This window comes from Triplophysa dalaica, chromosome 23 (assembly GCF_015846415.1).
Source record: "Triplophysa dalaica isolate WHDGS20190420 chromosome 23, ASM1584641v1, whole genome shotgun sequence".
Classification (NCBI taxonomy): Eukaryota; Metazoa; Chordata; class Actinopteri; order Cypriniformes; family Nemacheilidae; genus Triplophysa; species Triplophysa dalaica.
In genome coordinates this window covers 19,347,077-19,368,598 of record NC_079564.1, presented here as the reverse complement: position 1 = coordinate 19,368,598, position 21,522 = coordinate 19,347,077, and the positions used below count along the sequence as shown (strand labels likewise).

At 38.5% G+C, this 21,522-nt stretch overlaps 1 protein-coding gene across 1 annotated transcript in view; it reads left to right on the top strand.

Annotated features, from left to right (window-relative positions):
* Window positions 1-15,048: 15,048 nt before the first annotated feature.
* Window positions 15,049-21,522, top strand: part of acvr2ba (activin A receptor type 2Ba) — a 31,271-nt gene continuing 24,797 nt past the window's right edge. Inside the window, exon 1 of the mRNA XM_056738304.1 lies at window positions 15,049-15,464. Coding sequence (XP_056594282.1) covers window positions 15,413-15,464 — 52 coding nt within the window. The 5' untranslated portion in view covers window positions 15,049-15,412. The remainder of the gene's footprint in view (window positions 15,465-21,522) is intronic.

Below are 21,522 nucleotides of genomic sequence, written 5' to 3'. Positions count from 1 at the left end.
AAAGCAAAAGTACCCTAACCCACACGCAAGAAAACATTAATACTGAAAATAACACCGTATTTAAAGCAAAAGTACCCTAACCCACACGCAAGAAAACATTTATACTGAAAATAACACCGTATTTAAAGCAAAAGTACCCTAACCCACACGCAAGAAAACATTTATACTGAAAATAACACCGTATTTAAAGCAAAAGTACCCTAACCCACACGCAAGAAAACATTTATACTGAAAATAACACCGTATTTAAAGCAAAAGTACCCTAACCCACACGCAAGAAAACATTTATACTGAAAATAACACCGTATTTAAAGCAAAAGTACCCTAACCCACACGCAAGAAAACATTAATACTGAAAATAACACCGTATTTAAAGCAAAAGTACCCTAACCCACACGCAAGAAAACATTAATACTGAAAATAACACCGTATTTAAAGCAAAAGTACCCTAACCCACACGCAAGAAAACATTTATACTGAAAATAACACCGTATTTAAAGCAAAAGTACCCTAACCCACACGCAAGAAAACATACTGAAAATAAACATTTATACTGAAAATAACACCGTATTTAAAGTACACAAAGTACCCTAACACACACGACAAGAAAACATTAATACTGAAAATACACCGTATTTAAAGCAAAAGTAACCCTAACCCACACGCAAGAAAACATTTATACTGAAAATAACACCGTATTTAAAGCAAAAAGTACCCTAACCCACACGCAAGAAAACATTAATACTGAAAATACACCGTATTAAAAGCAAAAGTACCCTAACCCACACGCACGAAAACATTTATACTGAAAATAACACCGAATTTAAAGCAAAAGTACCCTAACCCACACGCAAGAAAACATTATACTGAAAATAAACACGATTAAAAGCAAAAGTACCCTAACCCACACGCTAGAAAACATTTATACCTGAATATAACTCGTTATTAAGCAAAAGTACCCTAACCCACACGCAAGAAAACATTATACTGAAAATAACACCGTATTTAAAGCAAAAGTACCCTAACCCACACGCAAGAAACATTAATACAGAAAATAACACCGTATTTAAAGCAAAAGTACCCTAACCCACACGCAAGAAAACATTAATACTGAAAATAACACCGTATTTAAAGCAAAAGTACCCTAACCCACACGCAAGAAAACATTTATACTGAAAATAACACCGTATTTAAAGCAAAAGTACCCTAACCCACACGCAAGCAAACATTTAATACTGAAAATAACACCGTATTTAAAGCAAAAGTACCCTAACCCCACACGCAAGAAAACATTAATAACTGAAAATAACACCGTATTTAAAGCAAAAGTACCCTAACCCCACACGCAAGAAAACATTAATACTGAAAATAAACACCGTATTTAAAGCAAAAGTACCCTAACCCACACGCAATGAAAACAGTTAATACTGAAAATAAACACCGTATTTAAAGCAAAAGTACCCTAACCCACACGCAAGAAAACATTAAAACTGAAAATAACACCGTATTTAAAGCAAAAGTACCCTAACCCCACACGCAAGAAAACATTTATACTGAAAATAAACACCGTATTTAAAGCAAAAGTACCCTAACCCACACGCAAGAAAACATACTAACTGAAAATAACACCGTATTTTAAAGCAAAAGTACCCTAACCCACACGCAAGAAAACATTTATACTGAAAAGAACACCGTATTTAAAGCAAAAGTACCCTAACCCACACGCAAGAAACATTTATACTGAAAATAACACCGTATTTAAAAAGCAAAAGTAACCCTAACCCACACGCACGAAAACATTTATACTGAAAAATAACACCGTATTTAAAGCAAAGTACCGTAACCCACACGCACGAAAACATTAATACTGAAAATAACACCGTATTAAAGCAAAAGGTACCCTAACCCACACGCAAGAAAACATTAATACTGAAAATAACACCGTATTTAAAGCAAAAGTACCCTAACCCACACGCAGTGAAAACATTAATACTGAAAATAACACCGTAATTTAAAGCAAAAGTACCCTAACCCACACGCAAGAAACATTAATACTGAAAATAACACCGTATTTAAAGCAAAAGTACCCTAACCCACACGCAAGAAAACATTAATACTGAAAATAACACCGTATTTAAAGCAAAAGTACCCTAACCCACACGCAAGAAAACATTAATACTGAAAATAACACCGTATTTAAAGCAAAAGTACCCTAACCCACACGCAAGAAAACATTAATACTGAAAATAACACCGTATTTAAAGCAAAAGTACCCTAACCCACACGCAAGAAAACATTAATACTGAAAATAACACCGTATTTAAAGCAAAAGTACCCTAACCCACACGCAAGAAAACATTAATACTGAAAATAACACCGTATTTAAAGCAAAAGTACCCTAACCCACACGCAAGAAAACATTTATACTGAAAATAACACCGTATTTAAAGCAAAAGTACCCTAACCCACACGCAAGAAAACATTAATACTGAAAATAACGCCGTATTTAAAGCAAAAGTACCCTAACCCACACGCAAGAAAACATTAATACTGAAAATAACACCGTATTTAAAGCAAAAGTACCCTAACCCACACGCAAGAAAACATTAATACTGAAAATAACACCATATTTAAAGCAAAAGTACCCTAACCCACACGCAAGAAAACATTAATACTGAAAATAACACCGTATTTAAAGCAAAAGTACCCTAACCCACACGCAAGAAAACATTTATACTGAAAATAACACCGTATTTAAAGCAAAAGTACCCTAACCCACACGCAAGAAAACATTTATACTGAAAATAACACTGAATTTAAACTTCGTCTTTTTTGGGAACGATGAAGTACGGGCTGTAAAACCCGCTGAACATCTTGGGTTGAGGGACGGACTCGATTGCCTGTTTGCCAGAAGGGTGGTTACCTCTACCCGAAGTACGGAGGCGTCCCTGCCTCTGAGGGAGGGAGAGATGATGCCCCGAAACTTGGGAGGGTTCCTGGCGAACTGGATCGAGTAGCCAGGACGGACCGTCCTCATCAGCCACCGAGACAGTGTTGGTAACTTTTGCCGAGCTCCCAGGGACTGTGACAGGGGGACCAAGGGGACGGTCTGCTTCGCCATTCCCACGGAGGGTGGTTCGTTGGCCGGCGGAGCTAACCGTATGTCGGGGGGTTTCCCCGGAGGGAAGGTTGGCTCCGCCTTATTGCCTGCCTGGCGGGACAACGGCACGCACTGTCGGTTTGAGAGTGGTGACAGCTGTCATGTGTGTACGACCTCATGCCTTGCCAGGGTGTGAGGTTGGTTTGCCGAGCACAGTCCAGTGGAGTGTGCGATCGGTTGCAAGTACACCCAGGGAGAACTGAAAAACTCTGTGAGTAAGTGGGCGCCAGGCCCTTAGAAGGGTCCGGCTTTGGTGACGAGGCAGGAGCCTTCCCGTACCAACCGATCAGAGCCGTGGCTGTGAAGGTCGGGCCCGATGTTGTTCTCCCTGGAGTCTTCCCATCAGTGTCCCTTCTCGCGAGCAGGTTGCTGACGGGGTGGAGGTTTTCCCCCTCGACCTCCGCATCCGGGGTGCCACCTATGGGGGCACAGGAACCGGAGCTGATGTCGAAGGGGTCCTGGGCTGCCGGGAAGCAGACGTCGCGTGGAATCTCGGAGGCCTCTAGGCGGCCAAGTCGCGGCGCTGTGCTTCTTCACCATCAAAAACTGCTGACCTGCAGGATGGCCATGGCGTAGAGAGAGGAGCCAGCCTGGCCCTCAGCAGCACAAGCTTTCGACACCAGTGATGCCGAAGTCCTACACGCTTTGGACAGTAGGCGTCCCCTAGGTGGTAGTCGTCTGGGCACAGGTGCACCACAGCCGCACGTTCCACCCGGGGGATCTCGGCGTAGCCTTTGATAAAATCTCTAACACCTCCGGAACCGCCGAGACGCCCATGGGAAGGTCTGGCAGTTGTAGATCCGGCAATGTAGAAGTTCGTAGTCATGAGCGAAGGCTCTGAAGAATAAAAGGTAAATTAATGCTGCACGCCGGCTTCCTTTTATACCGGACATCCGGGGGCGGAGACCGGCATGCGGCTATATGACATCTGACAGCAGACGTCTCCGAGATGTATTGCAGATAAGCAAACTACGTATTGCAGATGTTTTACAGATGTAAATGTAGACGTTAAATAGACATGACCCAGATGTATGTTGGCTATCGGGTCTTCGGCTTGAAATAATAAGGTGTGAACCGCTTCATTTCATGCCATTAATCTGTGATATAGCTTCTTTTCCAGAGTGTCTGCTGGTTTAAGATTGTCCTGAGCTCGTTTATAGTAGTCATATACTGGTTAAAGCTGATTTGTGCTGATGCTGATCTAGTTTAAACTGGTTATATGCTTGTTTAACGTGATCATGTGATGGTTTAAGATGGTTTGTGCTAGTCCTGAGCTGGTTTAAGATGGTTTAAGATGGTCCTGAGCTGCTTTAAACCGGTTATATGCTGCTTTTAGGTGGTCATGTGCTGGTTTAAGCTGGTCCTGACCTGTTTAAACCAGCACAAACCAGCTACCATGCTTCAAAAAAAGAATAAATTGTTTTTTTCGAAATGGACATTCATCAGAGTTTCTGTTGCCTGTGAGGTTTATTTTACGTCTATCGCTCTCTCTGGATTAACAACTCCCAGATAACCAAAAATGGTTAGATTTTTTTCATTCTTATTCGTATTCACATTGTAGAAGGAACTCTTGAAGTATTCTTATTACATTTATTCCAGGAGCAGCATCTTCTCTTCACAAAGCTGAGTTCAGTATGTGATCGTCACATGGTTTAGACCTCATGATTGTCTCCGCACACACACACACAAAGATCCCACTCCTATACATTATTTATGCATACGGTCACAACACGTGCAGTTTTGTGGAGAACGTGACTTTTACTTTTCCTCTATGAACGTTTGATTTCCCCGGAGTGTCGTATTGGGTCTGCTCGTGTGTTTGCGCGGTGGGGTAAAAGCTCACATAGAAACGTTTTTTATCTTCCCATAAAACTCCTGTATTGTTATTTTCTCTTGAAGGTGATCAGAATAGATGTCATTTCAAAAGCGTAATTACAGTTCTGAGATTAACCGCTCTGCATTTAAAGCAGCTTGACGCTCGTAAAAACCATTTCAGCAGCTGTTTCACAGCAAGAATAATATTTGCCCTTCCACTTCCCTGATAGCACACATACATCTGGCCTACGTTTATTTGATGTCTGCATTTACTTCTTACAGACATCTACAATACATAGTTTGGTCATCTGCAATAAGTCACGGAGATGTCTGCTGTCAGACGTCATATAGACCTCGTCGTCTGTAAGATGTTTATGATTTAGAATGGATGTAAAGCTGCTCTTTCTAAGATGTTTAGCATTTGTTTTTACGCAGCAGATCTCCAGTTCTTTAGCAGGCGTATTACACACGTTCAGACGTCTCCGAGACGTATTGCAGATGAGCGAACAAAGTATTGCAGATATTTTGCAGATGTAAATGCAGATTGTGCTATCTGGGTTCTTTACTGAAAGTGTAAATCCACACTGATTTAAGGGTAAAAAAAGTATTTACGTGTGTTTCTCTATAGATGGGCTGAGAATGGCTTTTCACACGCGTTGATCTATAGGGCTGTCAATCTGTTGATGGTTCGTGATTCATCGGGTATTAATTCAATTCAGTGTGATTCATGAATGAATGATCAATGCATGTATATAGTTTTCAAAAGATAAAAGATGATGTATGATTATGAAACATTATTCATGTGAAAGAACCAAAAATCAGCATTAAGTAGATGTTCAGTGTAAAAGCTTAAAATCTTCTATAAGAATCACTCCTTTTTTCCACAAGAGAAGCGGTTCATTTGCTCCGTATCAAAAAACGCTGGCACGCAGCCATTTCCTTATATTTCACTTATAGTTCATGAAAATGTATTATTTAATATGTCATTCTAAACCTGTGTTCTGTTATTCTTTTCTCTGCAAAAGCAAACAGTTCAATACACTCACTCCTATAGATTTTAAAAAGGAATAAAAATATCCTTTGATTATATATTCATTCATGTTGCTGTTATACTTGTTGTATTTATAACCTGCAGGAGTAGATGCTCTCCTGTAGTGTTTCAGTCAACACCCGCTCATATTGGACACATCTTAAACATGTTACGTAAGACGTCTGCATTATATAAGAATCATGAATAACAATGTATCAGGGTGGGGGGGGGGCAGAGAATGTAAATAATGTCTGCGGTGATAATGTTGGTATGTTAATGTAAAGCCAGGCTAGAGTAGACCTCCTATAGAACACAAACAGAAATAAAGTTATGAGAGAAGGGTTATGAAAAGAGTTCAGTGAGACTGCTTATGTCACCTCCACATCAGTGTTGTTCTCACGACCTTCACATTGACCTCTGAACGATATGAGTTTGTATGAATCAGATGATCAGATTCAGTGTGATCTGTGAGGTGCTGTCAGTGTGTTTGATGCTTTGAGGTGGATATCATCCATGTCTCTGTTCATATAAACCCACACAGAGTGAAACAGAAGGTCAGTACATGTGTTTGTGCACTCATGATGTGCATTAAATCAGGACACAGATACTGTATGTTTCTGTTTATAGATATGAGACACGCTGTGTGAAGTGATTCAGTATGAAGGTTTCACATGTACATGATGACGCATGATGTGTGTTTGTTCTGAGAGATTGTTATTGATAATCTGTGTGTGATGAAATCTTTTCATTTCTGCTTTTATGGTACTCGCTTTGAATTATGAATTCGTTTGAAGTTAATGTCATTATTCCAGCAGCGAATGCAGATCGACACATTTGCAAACATGCAGCATACTGAGAGAAATGATTCATTCAAAACAAACATCCCATCATCTGAGAACAGGATCCTGTTAACCTTTCAGGTAAGATTGAATTTATTGAATTTTCAGCCTGAATATCTGAAATGATAAATCTTGTTTTGTCGATTTCTCTTAGAGTTTCATAAGCTTCTTGTGCATCATAAAGGCACAAACATATCCATGTGAACTTTATTATAGAGAAAAAGAGGCTTCTTTCATCATTTCTTCATCCTCATGTGTCAAACTTGTATGAGTTTCTTTCTTCTTCAGAACACAACAGACGATATTTTGAAGAATGTTGATAATCAAACAACACTGAACCCCATTGACTTTCATTGTATGAACACAAAACCACTGAGACATTTCTCAAAATATCTTCTTTTGTGTTCCATTGTGTCATATGCTCCCGATGGGACGTCCCCCTGAAGAGTCACATGATCATCTGCTCTACTGAGGTCTCTGAAGGTTGTGGTTTCATTTTGAGACATACTTGAACCTCTGGAGAGACATTAACACTTAAAACTTCAGATTGATGGATCATCTGCCGCCTGTAACCCCCATGATGCTCTTGACCTCATTCAGCTCCTCTCGCCCCAAAACTCATATTGACATTGCTATGACAGAAACATAAAAACAGAGGGATTGATTTGAGCTTCACTTTGAGAGTGAGATGTGTGCACATTTAACGTCTGGCCTTTAAAGCCTGTAAATGTGTTTAATATGTCTTTTTTTCAGTCTTACAATGTGCAGCTTTTGCATGTACAGTGAGGTCTCACAGAAGTCTCCTGACGTCAATGTGATGAACATCGTTCTTCTCCGTGAGCTCACAGAAGTGTCACAGCATTGACAGATTGTCTTGTAAGCAAAACATCTTAGACAATGTCAAAGCATTTGGCAACTTCTTCAATCTTTCCAGCACTTGCAGACGTCTTCAAGGAAGTTTCTGTATTGCTGCCGATAAGAATAATCACAAATGAGGCCTCGTTAATATCTCAATTATTTCTCAAAACATCATTGAGATTCAATGTAGGGCATACGAAAATGTCATTAGCAAATGTGTCTGTCATTAGAGTTTGAGAAGAGACGTCAACAATGTGTCAAACTGAGCTCAGATTTATCAAAAGTCAATATTAGTGAAGATCTCAAGATCAACTCAAACATTTCTCATCACATTTACTCAAATCCAGATGATTTCACCTCTACAATATACAGTCATTTACACATTCAGACTCTTGATGTGTTTCAACACAATCAATGTTTTCTATGAGAATAGATAAAGATGTTTTGACACTAGTGAATCTGGCACATACCTTGACCACTTGTATGCCGTTGGTTGGCCCTTTTTAGTGATTTTAACATCAGTATCTGTAGGGATGAGCTGCTGAGACGCACAGAATGTTCTGCAGTGAACCCTCATTACTGAACACAATCATCAATGTCCTCATGAGTTTATTGATGAAGACGCAGCAGTGAATCTGATTGATTTGTGTATGCGTGCTGAGAGCTGATCTGGATTCAGTCCAGTTCACATAAGATCATTAAAGTTCTTTGGTATCTCTTATCGCTATAGACACATGTGGTTTTAATGTAGTGAGCGATTCAGTGTGTTTTGGGGAACATTAGAGAGCTGTGGTTTCTTCAAGAAATGCACTGATATATGAAGAGTTTGGTTCCAAAACGCTATAGACGAGTTTCCGCCAAAATCAGTTTTGTATCAGGTCGGTATTGAAAATTCACTTTATAATTGTATGCAAAATGTGATATCCGTCGTGTAATTCTGTCATGTTTTCTCCCTTTCTTTCCAAACCGCAATATAACATTACGCCAGTCTCACTTCTCTACAGAATGCGATAAATCTGCTCGGCTCAACCAATCACAGCACACCATTCCACACATAGTAAACAGTAATGGCGGCGCTCTCAAAACGGTCGGCATCCTAGTTTCCCTGATCTACTTTTATACATTGTGTTCAACAAACAAACAAAAAGATGAGTAATTTCGATGGCATTGATGAACCTGTGGTGATTTCTGCGGTGGGGAAGAAACGTACCCATCAAAAGTGTTTTTAAATGACAGGATGATAATATTAGTATCACTGAACTGATGACAGTTTACATCTTCATTTATTACTGATGTTTGTACGGTCAAGATGTTGGACTTTGAACGTGAGGACGTTAAGAATATGAGGCTATAATTTATAGCATTAAAAAGATTTGAATTCATTTTAGGAGCAATGACTGATTGAATGTATTTTAAGTACTGTGCCTGCATTTAAGATTAGTATTGTATTGAGTTCAGAGGCTGTCATATGTGGATATACTCACTTTGTTGTTTTATGTCACTTGAACCTAAAGATGCTTTGTGAAACTTTAAAACAGAAAATAGTGGTTCTCATCTTGCCACTTTCTTTGTAAAGAAAACACATTTTTACTCAAATTAATCAAAATGGATTTATAGCGATTTGGAACCAAACTCTCCATATCTTGCTTTCACATTCCTTCTACAAAACGATTGAAGATTGAAGAAATATCTTCAGTTTGAGGCAGAATATATCCACATTTTAATTCTGTTTTAATGGATTCTTTTCAACGTTGCAGGAATACTGTTCATTGTGTTCAATGTAGTGTTCTAATAGTGTTCTTTTAATGTTTTCTTTATGTCTGTAGCACAAACAGTCCAAATCACAAAACCAACGTCTTGACCGTACAAACATCAGTAATAAACGAAGATTTAAACTGTCATCAGGTCAGTGATACTAATATCATCATCCTGTCATTTAAAAACACTCATTTATCTCAGATGATTGACATGAATGTTCTCATGTGTTCTTCTCTGTTGTGAAAACAGATGTTATCTGTGAAGAAACTTTTCCGTTCAGAGATGAAATCTTGATGCATTATATTGTTCATCACATCATTGAAATCTTAAACCGGCTCATGTTTAACTACTGCTGCTCCAGCAATGAATGAAGATTAAGAAACAGATAAACGACTGAATTACATTTCCATTATTTGATTGAGGTTTGTGCAGACAAAGTGAAGATTATATTCCTCATCTGTGCTTTTAACATATTTAATCAGTCTGATATTATTCAGATTATTCTGATATTTTAGTTCATGTATTCTATTTTTACCTCAACAGAGACACTGGAAATTGAGGCAACCAGAGGAAAAACAAATGCATTTCTGAGAAAGAAAAACAGAATTGAATGAGAGTGTAATTGGTGAATATATGAACTTGAAGGGGTAAAATTAATGTTGATGGTAGAGGTTAAATAATCTGGATTTGGGTAAATTTTAGGGAAAATGTTTGAGATCTTCAATAATATTGACTTTTGATTGATGAATAATTGATGAATTGAACTGATGAACTGATGAATAATTTCCGGTCCTCAACACAAATAACCTCTGACATGATGCACAACTCACGAATTGCTGGTCTCTTTATTAAGTTTCTGCGTTTAAATGAGTTTAAACACAGAGCAAATGAAGACCTTTCACTAAAGTCTCCTTCTTCAAAATATTTCTCCATAAGAAAACAACAGTCTTGTATGCTTCTCTTCTAAACTCATGTGAGTTTCAGATCAAATCTCAACATTGTCTCAGACTCAGAGTTGTCAATTGTGTAATCAACAGTCTGAGAATTATTAGAATAATTAGAATAGTATCCACACATCTCTAGACTCTTGTCAGCGATGACTGAAATGTTCTGTTTTATATTTGACAAAGACCCTGCAACAGTTAAAACTTAAATGAATTGTTAATTGAAATCCATGAAGCTCTGAAGGAGAAGAATCTCTGAGCTGGAAGTTAATGGTGTGTTTTACATTAAATCAAGTCCTTTCTGTTAATGCACAGAAGCTAATGGCAACAGGTCTGACTTTTGCAGAGGAATGTGTTATAAATCACTGAGCTCTTCGTGATGTTGTGTTATGTTGTGTGTTGTGTTGTGTTGGACTGGGAGAAGATGAGAAGCTTCGGCTCGAGTCATTAGAGAACAGAATAGAACATCGTCCCCTAAGGACATCGCCTGATGAGTGTAGTGAGCTATAAATCAGATACGCCACACTATCTCTCTCTCTCCTTTACTGCTTCTGTCCTCACATGTGGCTCGTGCCCTCGCTCTTTATCATGTAAACACCAAAAAATTACAAATGCACAAAGAAAGATCTTTAAAATGCAAGTCTCACAACCAAAAAAATCTCTTTAAAAAGCATTTAATGCATTTCTGCGACTTTATGATATCACTGAGACAAAGGGTTTTGCCTTGTTTCATGTATATGTAGGCATTTGCTTACACACTCCTCCAAGTGTTTCAGACTCAACTTACCCTTCTAAACACACACACAGGTCTCTATACATTGTGGGAATGTACCGATTTGTATGTATTTTATTTATTTGTGTTGCCTTCCTCTGACCCAACCCCAAATAACCATCACAGAAAACAGTCTGTATTTTTACATTTTCAAATAAACATCAATAAGTATGTTTATTAATCATTGATTAATAATTTATCACCACAACTATCACTGTGGGGACATTTGTAGTGTGACCTCTGTGCTCTTGACTCTTCACTGCAGTATTCAATGATCATAGACTGAGTCATTGTCATCCTCAACCAGCCACACACACTCACACCACCACAGGTCCAACACACACAAACACACACACACACAGTATTGAAAATGAATGAAAGGATGCTCAAACCCTCACGTGCCTCATAAACACATAAAGTGCAGCAGCTTTATAGAAGAAATGATTTGATGTGTAACTGCTGATATTTGAATAACAAATGAAGAGAGTACGTTGAACGATTCATCTTGCGTTTGATATTCTTTCAGTGATCTAATATTTCTCCAGTCTGTTGATGGCCCAATATTCACCTCATGTGAGAGTATGTATGAGAGTTTGAATCTCCTGCAGGACCTCTTAAATTTTTACCTGTCGTTTTAACAAGCTGAAACATTTATGATGGTATCATTGTATACTTTAATATAATTCAGTATGTTTAGTTAACACACACATGTTCACGCAGTGTAGCCTGAATTAAACTGGCCATGTGTACATGCACATGAATATTAACAGTATAATTGCCAGCTGATCATATTCTGTTACTTGTAATGAATCTGTGTTACTTATACACAGAGAATTAAGACGGCTGTTTGTTAGATTTCCAATACTGAAAAAAAATATTCATGTTTTATCAAATATAGAAAAAAAATCTACAGTTTGAAGAGTTCTGAACACCATGACCTCATGTGAGCATCACACCGGCTCGCACGTGCTAAATGTGACACAGAAAACAGGTCAACAAGATTGAGGAATAAGTGGATGGATCTATTGAATGGATTTGATGCTTGAAAACTGTCTTCAAATTCAGTGGCTTAAGGGATTTTAAGTGAGGTGTGCCCGCTCATGTCTTCAACAGAAAAACACAATCTGTGTTTGAGCAGACCTGTTGATCATTTGTGAAATATTTCACATTATTGTAGATGTGTATATTTCATCTCCTAGAGTACATCTCCTATATGTTTCTTCCATTCTTTACCCAACTTGTAAGTAGCTTTGGATAAAAGTGTCTGCTAAATGACAATGTAAATGTTACTCTTTTGTGTGTATATGTGTTTGTTTCTTCATTTTTTTATAATTTCCACAGCACAGAGCATTGACTCACATTTCTTATGATATGAGAGATTTTATTACTGCATGTATGATGCTGAGGGGGATGACCCTGACTGTCCTCATACAGGAGCTCATTTCTTATTCAACGCTCTTTTATCCTGAGTACAGAATCACGGTATCGCCCGAGGCTATGTGAACTAAATGCGACAAGGAAGATGGCATTAACACAAAACTATGTGTGTGTGTCCACCTGTTTCACTCTACTGGTACACTTAATGTATTTGTTGATCATATTCTTCTTAAATCATCATATAAAAGCTCAGAGACGGATCCACACAGTGAAGTGTTTTCAGCAGTGGGTTTAGTGATGTGAGACGCTGAAGGCTGTGTGGCACTTTTCATTCACGGTGATGGAAGTGTTTCTGCTTTCACACAGCTGATAAAATCAGCAGCGCTTTGACCTGATATCAGAATCGGAGAGAGCTTTGGTTACCCAAGGACTTTTCAGCTTCCACACATGACAATGTTCATCATAACCCTCCTTGATTCTTATGACACTGGACCATATTTCAGCCTCGGCATCTATGTTCATGCTTTTATCTAAAGTGGCATTTCATCATCACGTGTGTTCCTTTTGATCTGAACCCATGACCTTGATGTTACTCTGCAAAGTGAAAAGAAAGTTTATGATGATTCTGGCTGCATGAAGGCAGACGCTGCAGGAGAACAAACTTCCATAAGTGATCTCAATCAGGGAGGTACTGTACATTTCCATTGAGTGAGACGCATCATGGTGACACTGAATACTTCTGGAAATGAAGCAATAAGCAAACTTGAATTGAATCTTCACGTGCACGAGGGTACGCACGGAGGGGACGTATCCATGAAGGGCCGTGTGTCGAGTTTGAAGGGTTTTCATTCCAGAAGGACTTGAGGGTCATGGTTGTCATGGCAACCGGTTTTACACCTGTTTTATGTGGCTTTCAGGACTTTTGAAGAGGCAGGATTTCATTAAGCAGGCAGTGTTCTCAGCATTTTCTTAATGTTCACTGAGCCTGAACAGAAAAACAGTTAAGCTAATGGGTCAAAAAACTCAAAGTTAGAGCCCTGATGGGTTAAAAAAGCTTAAAACAAGCTTTTCATGTGATTATATCATTTCAAATAAAATAATCTTACATTAGTTTCACACAAATAATGGGACCTGTTCAGTTAGATCCAAAAAAGCTTTTGTAAGAAATTAGCTTTAAACACAAACCTCAGGATGACATGATTTCATGTGGCTCTCGAATGATCCAGAACTATAGTAAGAGACTATAACATGAGGAAATCATTTGGAGATGTGTGCAGATTTTCATGAGCTCAGTATAACAGCAGGTGTGTTATAGATCTGTGGCTCTTAGCATCAGAGGCCTGCGATCAATGCTTTCTCTACAGTGTTGGCTTTGTGTTGAATCATGTGGCCGCTTGTAATGACTCTATCCAGGTTGTCATATTTTTTATTTGGCTAAGTGCTGTTGGCAGACCTACTTAGCAGAATTTTGGACGGGCTACAATAGCACTCATCTCTCAATCTCAGCGAGCCGGTGTGGTTTTAAGAGCGTCCTCTCTCTCCTCTCTAATGTGACTGCTGTCATCGTGAGAAATAACCGACCGCAGGGACAGAAAACGACTCAGTCTGTCTGAGTCCTGCAGAAAAATGTGCAGGTGCACTAATGCAGATGCGCTGATTAAGAGCCAAATGTCTTTCAGATGGTTACAGTTTCTTGAGTTTTCTTTTTCTTCATAACAATACAAATCTCATTTATACACTAAAAGTGTCTCTTTTAAGAGTTCTTTAGATAATAACAAGTATGAAAGTTATTTTAAAGAATGACTTTGTGACACCAGTGTAAAAAAATGAGTATACAGTACATTCTGTTTTAAATGTAAACAACCGTTTTCTGTCGAATTAACTATTGTGAATCAATAAACTGAGTAAATACTTTATACTTTTAAATTGGCTACAGTAAGGTTTAAAAAAGTATAGTATGTCAGAATTTTCCTACAGTGTACTATACTACATACTATATACTACAGTATGTTTATCTATGGGTAATAACATTTAAAAAAGAAAGTAAAAAGAAGCCAATTGCAGTACAATTAATCAGATTATTTACACACCTCGTTTTCAGTCTTGTGAAAGAATTCCTTTCTCTTATTCATATTTGTATGAAAGCGCAGCAGCAGCAGCAGGCTTTATGTGCAGTTTGTGTGTTTTCGACATATATGTGCTGAACGCTATACATCACAGTGCGTTTCTCTCTTTGTGTTTTAACATCCGGGCTTCCCTGCTGCGAAATTCCCATTCCTACTACCGCCACGGACGAGCTCGTGAATATTTATCAGCTCGTGCTGACATCGCCTGGCAACGTTCCGGGAGAGTCTATTCACGTCATCAGCCTGACTTGAGCCCGACCAATCACGGTGCACGACTGGTCGAACCTCATGAATATGCACGAGCTAGACCTTCGCCTTAGTGCGTTTAGTAAAGCGGTTTCTGCTGGCTGTGTTCCGCGAGCTCTCCGAAGCCATTTTGGACTCAGTTCAGTTCTGTGTGCGGTAGAGTCGAAGCACGTCCAGACATTCTCACACTGCCCGGGCTAAAGATCCACGCGTGGACAGATTGTGCATGAAAATCCGCGCTGTTTAATGCTGGAATCCACGCGTAAGGCGTTTGGACGGGAATATCCGTTGTTCCCGATGGATTTTCCATGTGTTAAAGTTTGATCAGTGGAGTGGACATCGGGCCGACGGTCACTCGTGTGCGTGAATGTGTGTGTGTGTTTGCATGCATGCGTGCATGTACGTGAGTTTGTCGTTTTGAATGTTTGTAAAGCAGAAGAGACTGAACGGGAGAACATCTGGAGCGTTTCAGAGGAATTAGAGGAATATGTTCGCTTCCCGGATCACTTTTGCACTTCTTCTGGGAACTTTGTGTGCAGGTGAGTCGCGTAATCAACATCTCATCAAAACTCTAAATATTGATCAGAAAAGTGACATTTGCTTTATGTTTCGCTGATTTGCTTTGGGGGAATAGTCCTGTTACAGTTCGAGCATTTACTGTCACATTGTTACGTTTCCAACATTTGATGTTACATTTCAGCATTTACTGTTACATTTGTACACGTAATGTCACATTTTGCATTCATCGTGTGATTGTAACATGTATGAGCGTCAGATGGATCATTTCTGCATGGGTTGTGATGTGTTTGTTTGTTTGTTGACTAAAGTCTCTGCTGTCAGTGTCGATTCATCAGTTAGTTGTGAATAGATCGGCTTCTGATAAATAACATTCATCGAAAACATCTATTCTCAGTGTTTATGGATGTTTATGGATGTGTGTTGTAGTGATCACATTCGTTCAGAAGCATTCTATCATATCAGGACAGTGAGTGTGTGTGTGTATTCAGATTTCATCATCATTCACACAGGTACATTCATGACTCAAATCCTAAATGAGGACATTTCTGTGATTCTTCTGTAAATGGCTTTCTTTGGAATTCTATATCTGTGATTTTAGGTGCTTGTACATTAATAAGTAAAATGCATTGGTTGTCATTGGTTTCCTTGTGCTTGGAATATTTTGATATTTAGTATTTTAGTATGGACTCAGATGTGACTTGTTTATACCTGTAAGCTGTCCTATATTCTTCAGATGAAGGCTTTAGGATGCTTTGTTGTTTTGGGGGTGGAGGGGGATCTATAGAGCTCAATAACATTATTTTACACTCATCATCAACAGTCTCTGTGTGAGATGTGCTGTCAGGTGTATGGATACAGAGGAACAGAATTCTCTTCAGTGACAGCTGATGTGTCAGATAAACAAGATTTTAATCATGTTTCGTCTTTGTTTGATTTCTGGATTGTAAGTTCTGTCGTTCATGTTGTCCTGTAGTCATCTTGGATCAACTCTTGTTGTTGTGTTTGACTTGTTCTCGTTTTCATAGCCTGAGAACTTGAGTCTATATAGTTGTTTGAAGAAAGTGTTTGTTCTGGTGTTTTGCTTTTGTGTTTTATATGTGATTCTGATAGAAAACACTGCAGATGTGAACTTAAACTTCACACGCTTTGTCTTTCAGTAGTTGATTGAGATTTTAGTTTTATTGTGACATGACAGACGAAGTTCAAGTTAAGTTTGTAAGAGAAATTGAGTTTTTATCTCTGTTAATTGTTTTTCTAAAATCATCAGACTGAACAGTTTTTATTGCTTTTTAATGTTGTACTTTCTGGTCATTTCACTTCACGTCTGATACTTCTTTGTTTAAAAAACAATATCTTGGAAGAGTGACTGATTTCGCTGTTTTACTCCTAGTTTTTTGCGGTATAAAAATGAATCTGTATGATCTCTTGAAACTCTCTAATCACTATATTAATAAACTTTTTACTTAATAGATTTCAATTTAAAGTTGAACACAACATTTTAGATGATGATGATTATTGCTGCATTGTGACACAATTTTCAGGGTAATTTGGCACAAGAAAGAATAATAAATGAAAAAGAATAATAAGAACATTTCTGAAAAGAAGTTTCATGTTATGCTTTTTATTATATGGCATTTCATTTTCTAATTGAAACAAACAAAGTCAGTTGTTTGTTGTTTTTATGTAAGGAAAATCCATTGAGAAAGAGGCAATAAAAAATAATGTGGAATGAAATTGTAAAGTGCCATTATAGATGATGATGATCAAGATTATGCTAATATCAATAAACATGAAACTATTGAATGAATTGAATCCATTTCTTTTTTACACATGTTTTTGGTGGGTGGTTAAATGCTTTTGGCATGATGTGAGACTGCTGTGAAACTTGACGTTTGGCCATTGTGTGTGTGTTGTGTAATGTTGTTTGTATTGAACATTCCAAGATTCCCGGGCTGAGACAAAGGTGCTTTAAAAAGCAGCGGAGGCCGGTGTGGCATTTAAACAGTTCAGTCGGTGGAAACAAATGACTCTGAATTGTTTCTCTGTAGAGCAGAATTTATATCTGCCGACCTTTTCCTACAAATCTGCAATACTGCCTTGTGTGTGAGATCTGTGTGTTTCTCCTGATGTAGTTTAGCTGTGTGTTTGTTTGTTCACAGGATCTGACCTGTGAAGGGGTGGGGTGGGGTGGAATTCCTCTCTGGGCTGAAAACAGCCACCATATAGTCCAGCACAGACCAACACTTTCCAGAATCATCTACAGCTGTGCTTTACAATGTGTCTGGTCATGAATACACACAGAACTTCACATTTATAATGTCTCTTTTCTCAGATGAGATCAATGATCTCTGCTGAAGGTTTAAATCAGGTGTTAAAGAAAGAAAGACATTCTGTGCTTCTCCAGGAGCAGAGATGAGAAGTGCTGATCTGTAGGGATATATGACTGTTTGCATGTTGTGTTATGGATGCAGCCTGCAGCACATGGGTGGGGGGCTGGGCGAGAGAGAGAGAGAGAGAGAGAGAGAGAGAGAGAGTGTGTATGGGGGGGCTCTGTGGGAAATGGGGGATGGGGCGCTTTAAGCAAGAGCCGGAATTTAAAGAAACAGTACATATTTTTTTGTAGTGACCTGTTAAATGAAGCATCACTATGTTTACCATCATCTTTATTATTTGAATATTTTTATATCTCATAGTCTAGTTTAGAGGGTTGTTCTCTAGGTATTAAAATCTCATAATTTGGGCTGTTACGATTAGGAAATTTGGCTGTGAAAATGCCGATTGATTGTCTGTTTTAAGGCTTTGACAATATAACTGTTAATGACAATTTATTTATTCAATGAAGAAAATATATACTTTTGAAATCTGAAAATTTCATGAATTACAACCTTTTATTTACTGTAGAGTAGGGCTGTGCGATTAATGGAAAATTCATCGTAATCGTCAGTTTTGGCCTTCAACAATTACAAACACAAAATAATGGAGGAAAACGCATTCCATTTTGCAAGGATCTTCTCTTTTGTTGTATTATAAAAGCACAGTCACAGCTTTCATTTACAGTGGTTCATTTGGGCTGTTTCTTTACAGTTATTTTTCAGTTGAATTCACAGTTTAAAAGCCAGTTATAGAAAATGTTTATGTTTCAAAAGTCAGTGAGTAGTAAATAATCGGGATCTCAATAGTGGCCAAAATAGCTGTGATTATGATTTTTGTCATAATTGAGCAGCCCTAACTGTAGAGCGACCTTAACAGAGACTAGATATGTGTAGATGGAAACTAAACAAATCAACAAAAATATATAAAGCTATCACAACTGAAATGATGGAGAAATGACATTTGAATGTAGCTGTAAGTGCACATATAGGACAGTGGATGTAAAATGCAACAGATACTGCAGATCAGACTTGTGTTCTGAGGATTCACAATAATTGCGGTTAACTGAAATAATTGCGATGATGTCAAATAACTGCGATGAGATGATTATTTAATAATTCTGACAGCCCAACTCATAGCAGCTGTCTAGTAACCATTTAAAGACATTATTGCATACAATATGCTGGAATACCTTAGTTACCGCTAACCAACACCTGGCAACCGCTCACAAACCACAAGCATCATGAAGGTGACATTAGAAGCAGATAATGTAAAGATCTTATTTTTTGCCTTGTGATGATTTGTTTTGAGAAGAGAGAACAGGTTTTATTTTAGGATGGGTGTTGTCTAGTGGAGGACAGTGGTAACACAAGCTGGTGTTCATGGTCCTCTGACAGGTTTGGTTTGATCGATGAGGATGCTGAGGTCACACGCAGTTGATATTGATAAACTCGATTCATGTCCTCGGATGATGGGATCAGAATTCTGTGATTTGTCAAATGCTGTTGGAGTTTAATGGAGATTTAATGTCACGGAATAATCAGGAATAATCTGTGACTTCTGTTGTTTGTTTATGTTAAGTTGTCTTTGAGCGATGCTCAGGAACTTGATGGAAATAGGAATTTGTGGAATGTGTTTGTGTTCCTAAACATTTAAATATTTCACACGTTTTATCGCTTGAATGGTGTGTGTTGTGAATTTCATGTGCGTTATTCACACGAGGTCTGGTAATGCGTGTGTTCAAATCTCCCTCTTGTGTTTTGTATTTTGTGCTGTGTCAGCTCTTTACAGAAGAAGATGAAATGTTATCCAAACATGAGATGATGTTTTGGGATTCGCTCTGATTGATTATAATTGACTTTCTCTTTGGATGTGGAGGATGGTGGAAGTCATGAATGAGCAGTTCTCTCCACGCTTTCATTCTCATCTCCTCCACATTTCTCTGATCTGAGCGATGAAGAAAATAACGTTCAGATCTTTGAGTGCTCACTGTATTAGCCGTAATGCACAGGAGAAAGTGATGTCAGGCTGTTTCTATGCAGAAGAGAGAGATTTATTTATTGTTTCTCACAGCAGAAGCGAGCGGAAGGTGATATACTGTACAGTGTTTTGCAGGAGTTTGGAAAGAGGTGATGATTTATCGATGGATTGTGACATTCATTTAGACCTAGCTTTATTTTGTGTGTTTTATGATGCTGGGGCCTTTAGAGAGTTCTGCTCTTTGTATGATCATATGTGTATGATCCTTTGTGGGGAGATCTAGTATGGCGCATCTTTAGTAATATCATTTTGGATGGAAGTCTTTCTTCGACAGCATGTGTGAACTTTATTTTTGGAAACCTTTGGTAATAATCTGTCCGTTCTGTCCAAATCAGTCTGTCGCTTTAGATAAAAGCGTCTGCTGAATGTTCTCTTTATTTGTTGTGATAAATTTTATTTAACTTTGGTTTAAGTCTCAATTACATTGACATCTTGCGTGGAAAAAACTTCTATGATTTATATGTGTCATCTGTCAAGTCCTTGCTTTTCTGTTCATATTTTGTTATATTTATGTGGGGTTTGAATAGAATGTATTTGTGTAGAGCTTTGAAGCACCTTGTTATCTGAAGTTTATCAACAAGGTGACATTTTCAGACAATGATGCAAACTTTCTTCAATAAGATTTAGTAAATAAAGGTGTTGTTTCTGTCAGTTGATCAGCCTCTGTGTGTGAATGTGATGTAATTTCATCTTTCTCGTGTTCTATTGTGTGTGTGGTATATATACACACTAATGTACGAGGTTTGTTAACAGTATGTATCATGTTGTGTTAGTTCTGATGGTGTTCTCTCTCCCGGTGTCATTTGTTTACTCTCAAAGATAACTCTTATCTGGGCTCAGGCCACACGGGCATTGTGCCGTACGCAAACACACATTTTTCTCAGGCGTTACCTCTCGCACGGGCCTCATTGTGCATCGTGGTTTGCTGCTCAAAAGTTCCATGAAAAGACTGGTTTGTGAATGTTTACGGTTGACAGAAAGTGTTGTGTTCTCATTGAGACGAGCATCGCTTGAGTTGTCTTCTGAGCACATGTTAGCAGACACACGTATGCACGTTTTGCAGGTGAAAATGTATGGAATACAGTATCGAGCTAAACCTTCAACATGAGAGTTGTGGGTTGTTTTGTGTATCTGTTCTGATTTTATTAGTAACAGAAGTTTCCTTTTTCTGTCGCGAAGAATAGAACAGAAAGGAGGTTGGACCCCATTGAACACGCGATTGATAGCTCTTGTGTGAAGATTGCATGTGTGTGTGTGTGTGTGTGTGTGTTGTCTTTGGAAGGCATTTGTTGCGTGTCTGGGCGCCGTCTGGCCCCTGCAGTGACCCCCCTGGGCTTTTGTTTCGGCCGGTCTGTGTTCAGAGATGTCCCGTGGCTGTGGGCTGTTTGTTGTTCTCTGGTGTCTTGCTGTGATGGTGCAGGGGTGAATCGAGCCCGCTGGACACACAGAATACTGATGGCATCTTCATCCAGAAGTGATGAGCTGGTGTGCTGATGTTGTGTAAGTGTCCTAAAAAACTTTAGGGTTTGTGGGTGTGATGTTCTGAGCTTGTGCTTTCTTTAAAGTTTAAGGTGTCATCTTTACAAAGTGTTCACGTCATCACACTTCGACCTAAATTAAATTGATAATGTGATTATTACAAATGAAATCAAGCTCGTCTTTAAGATT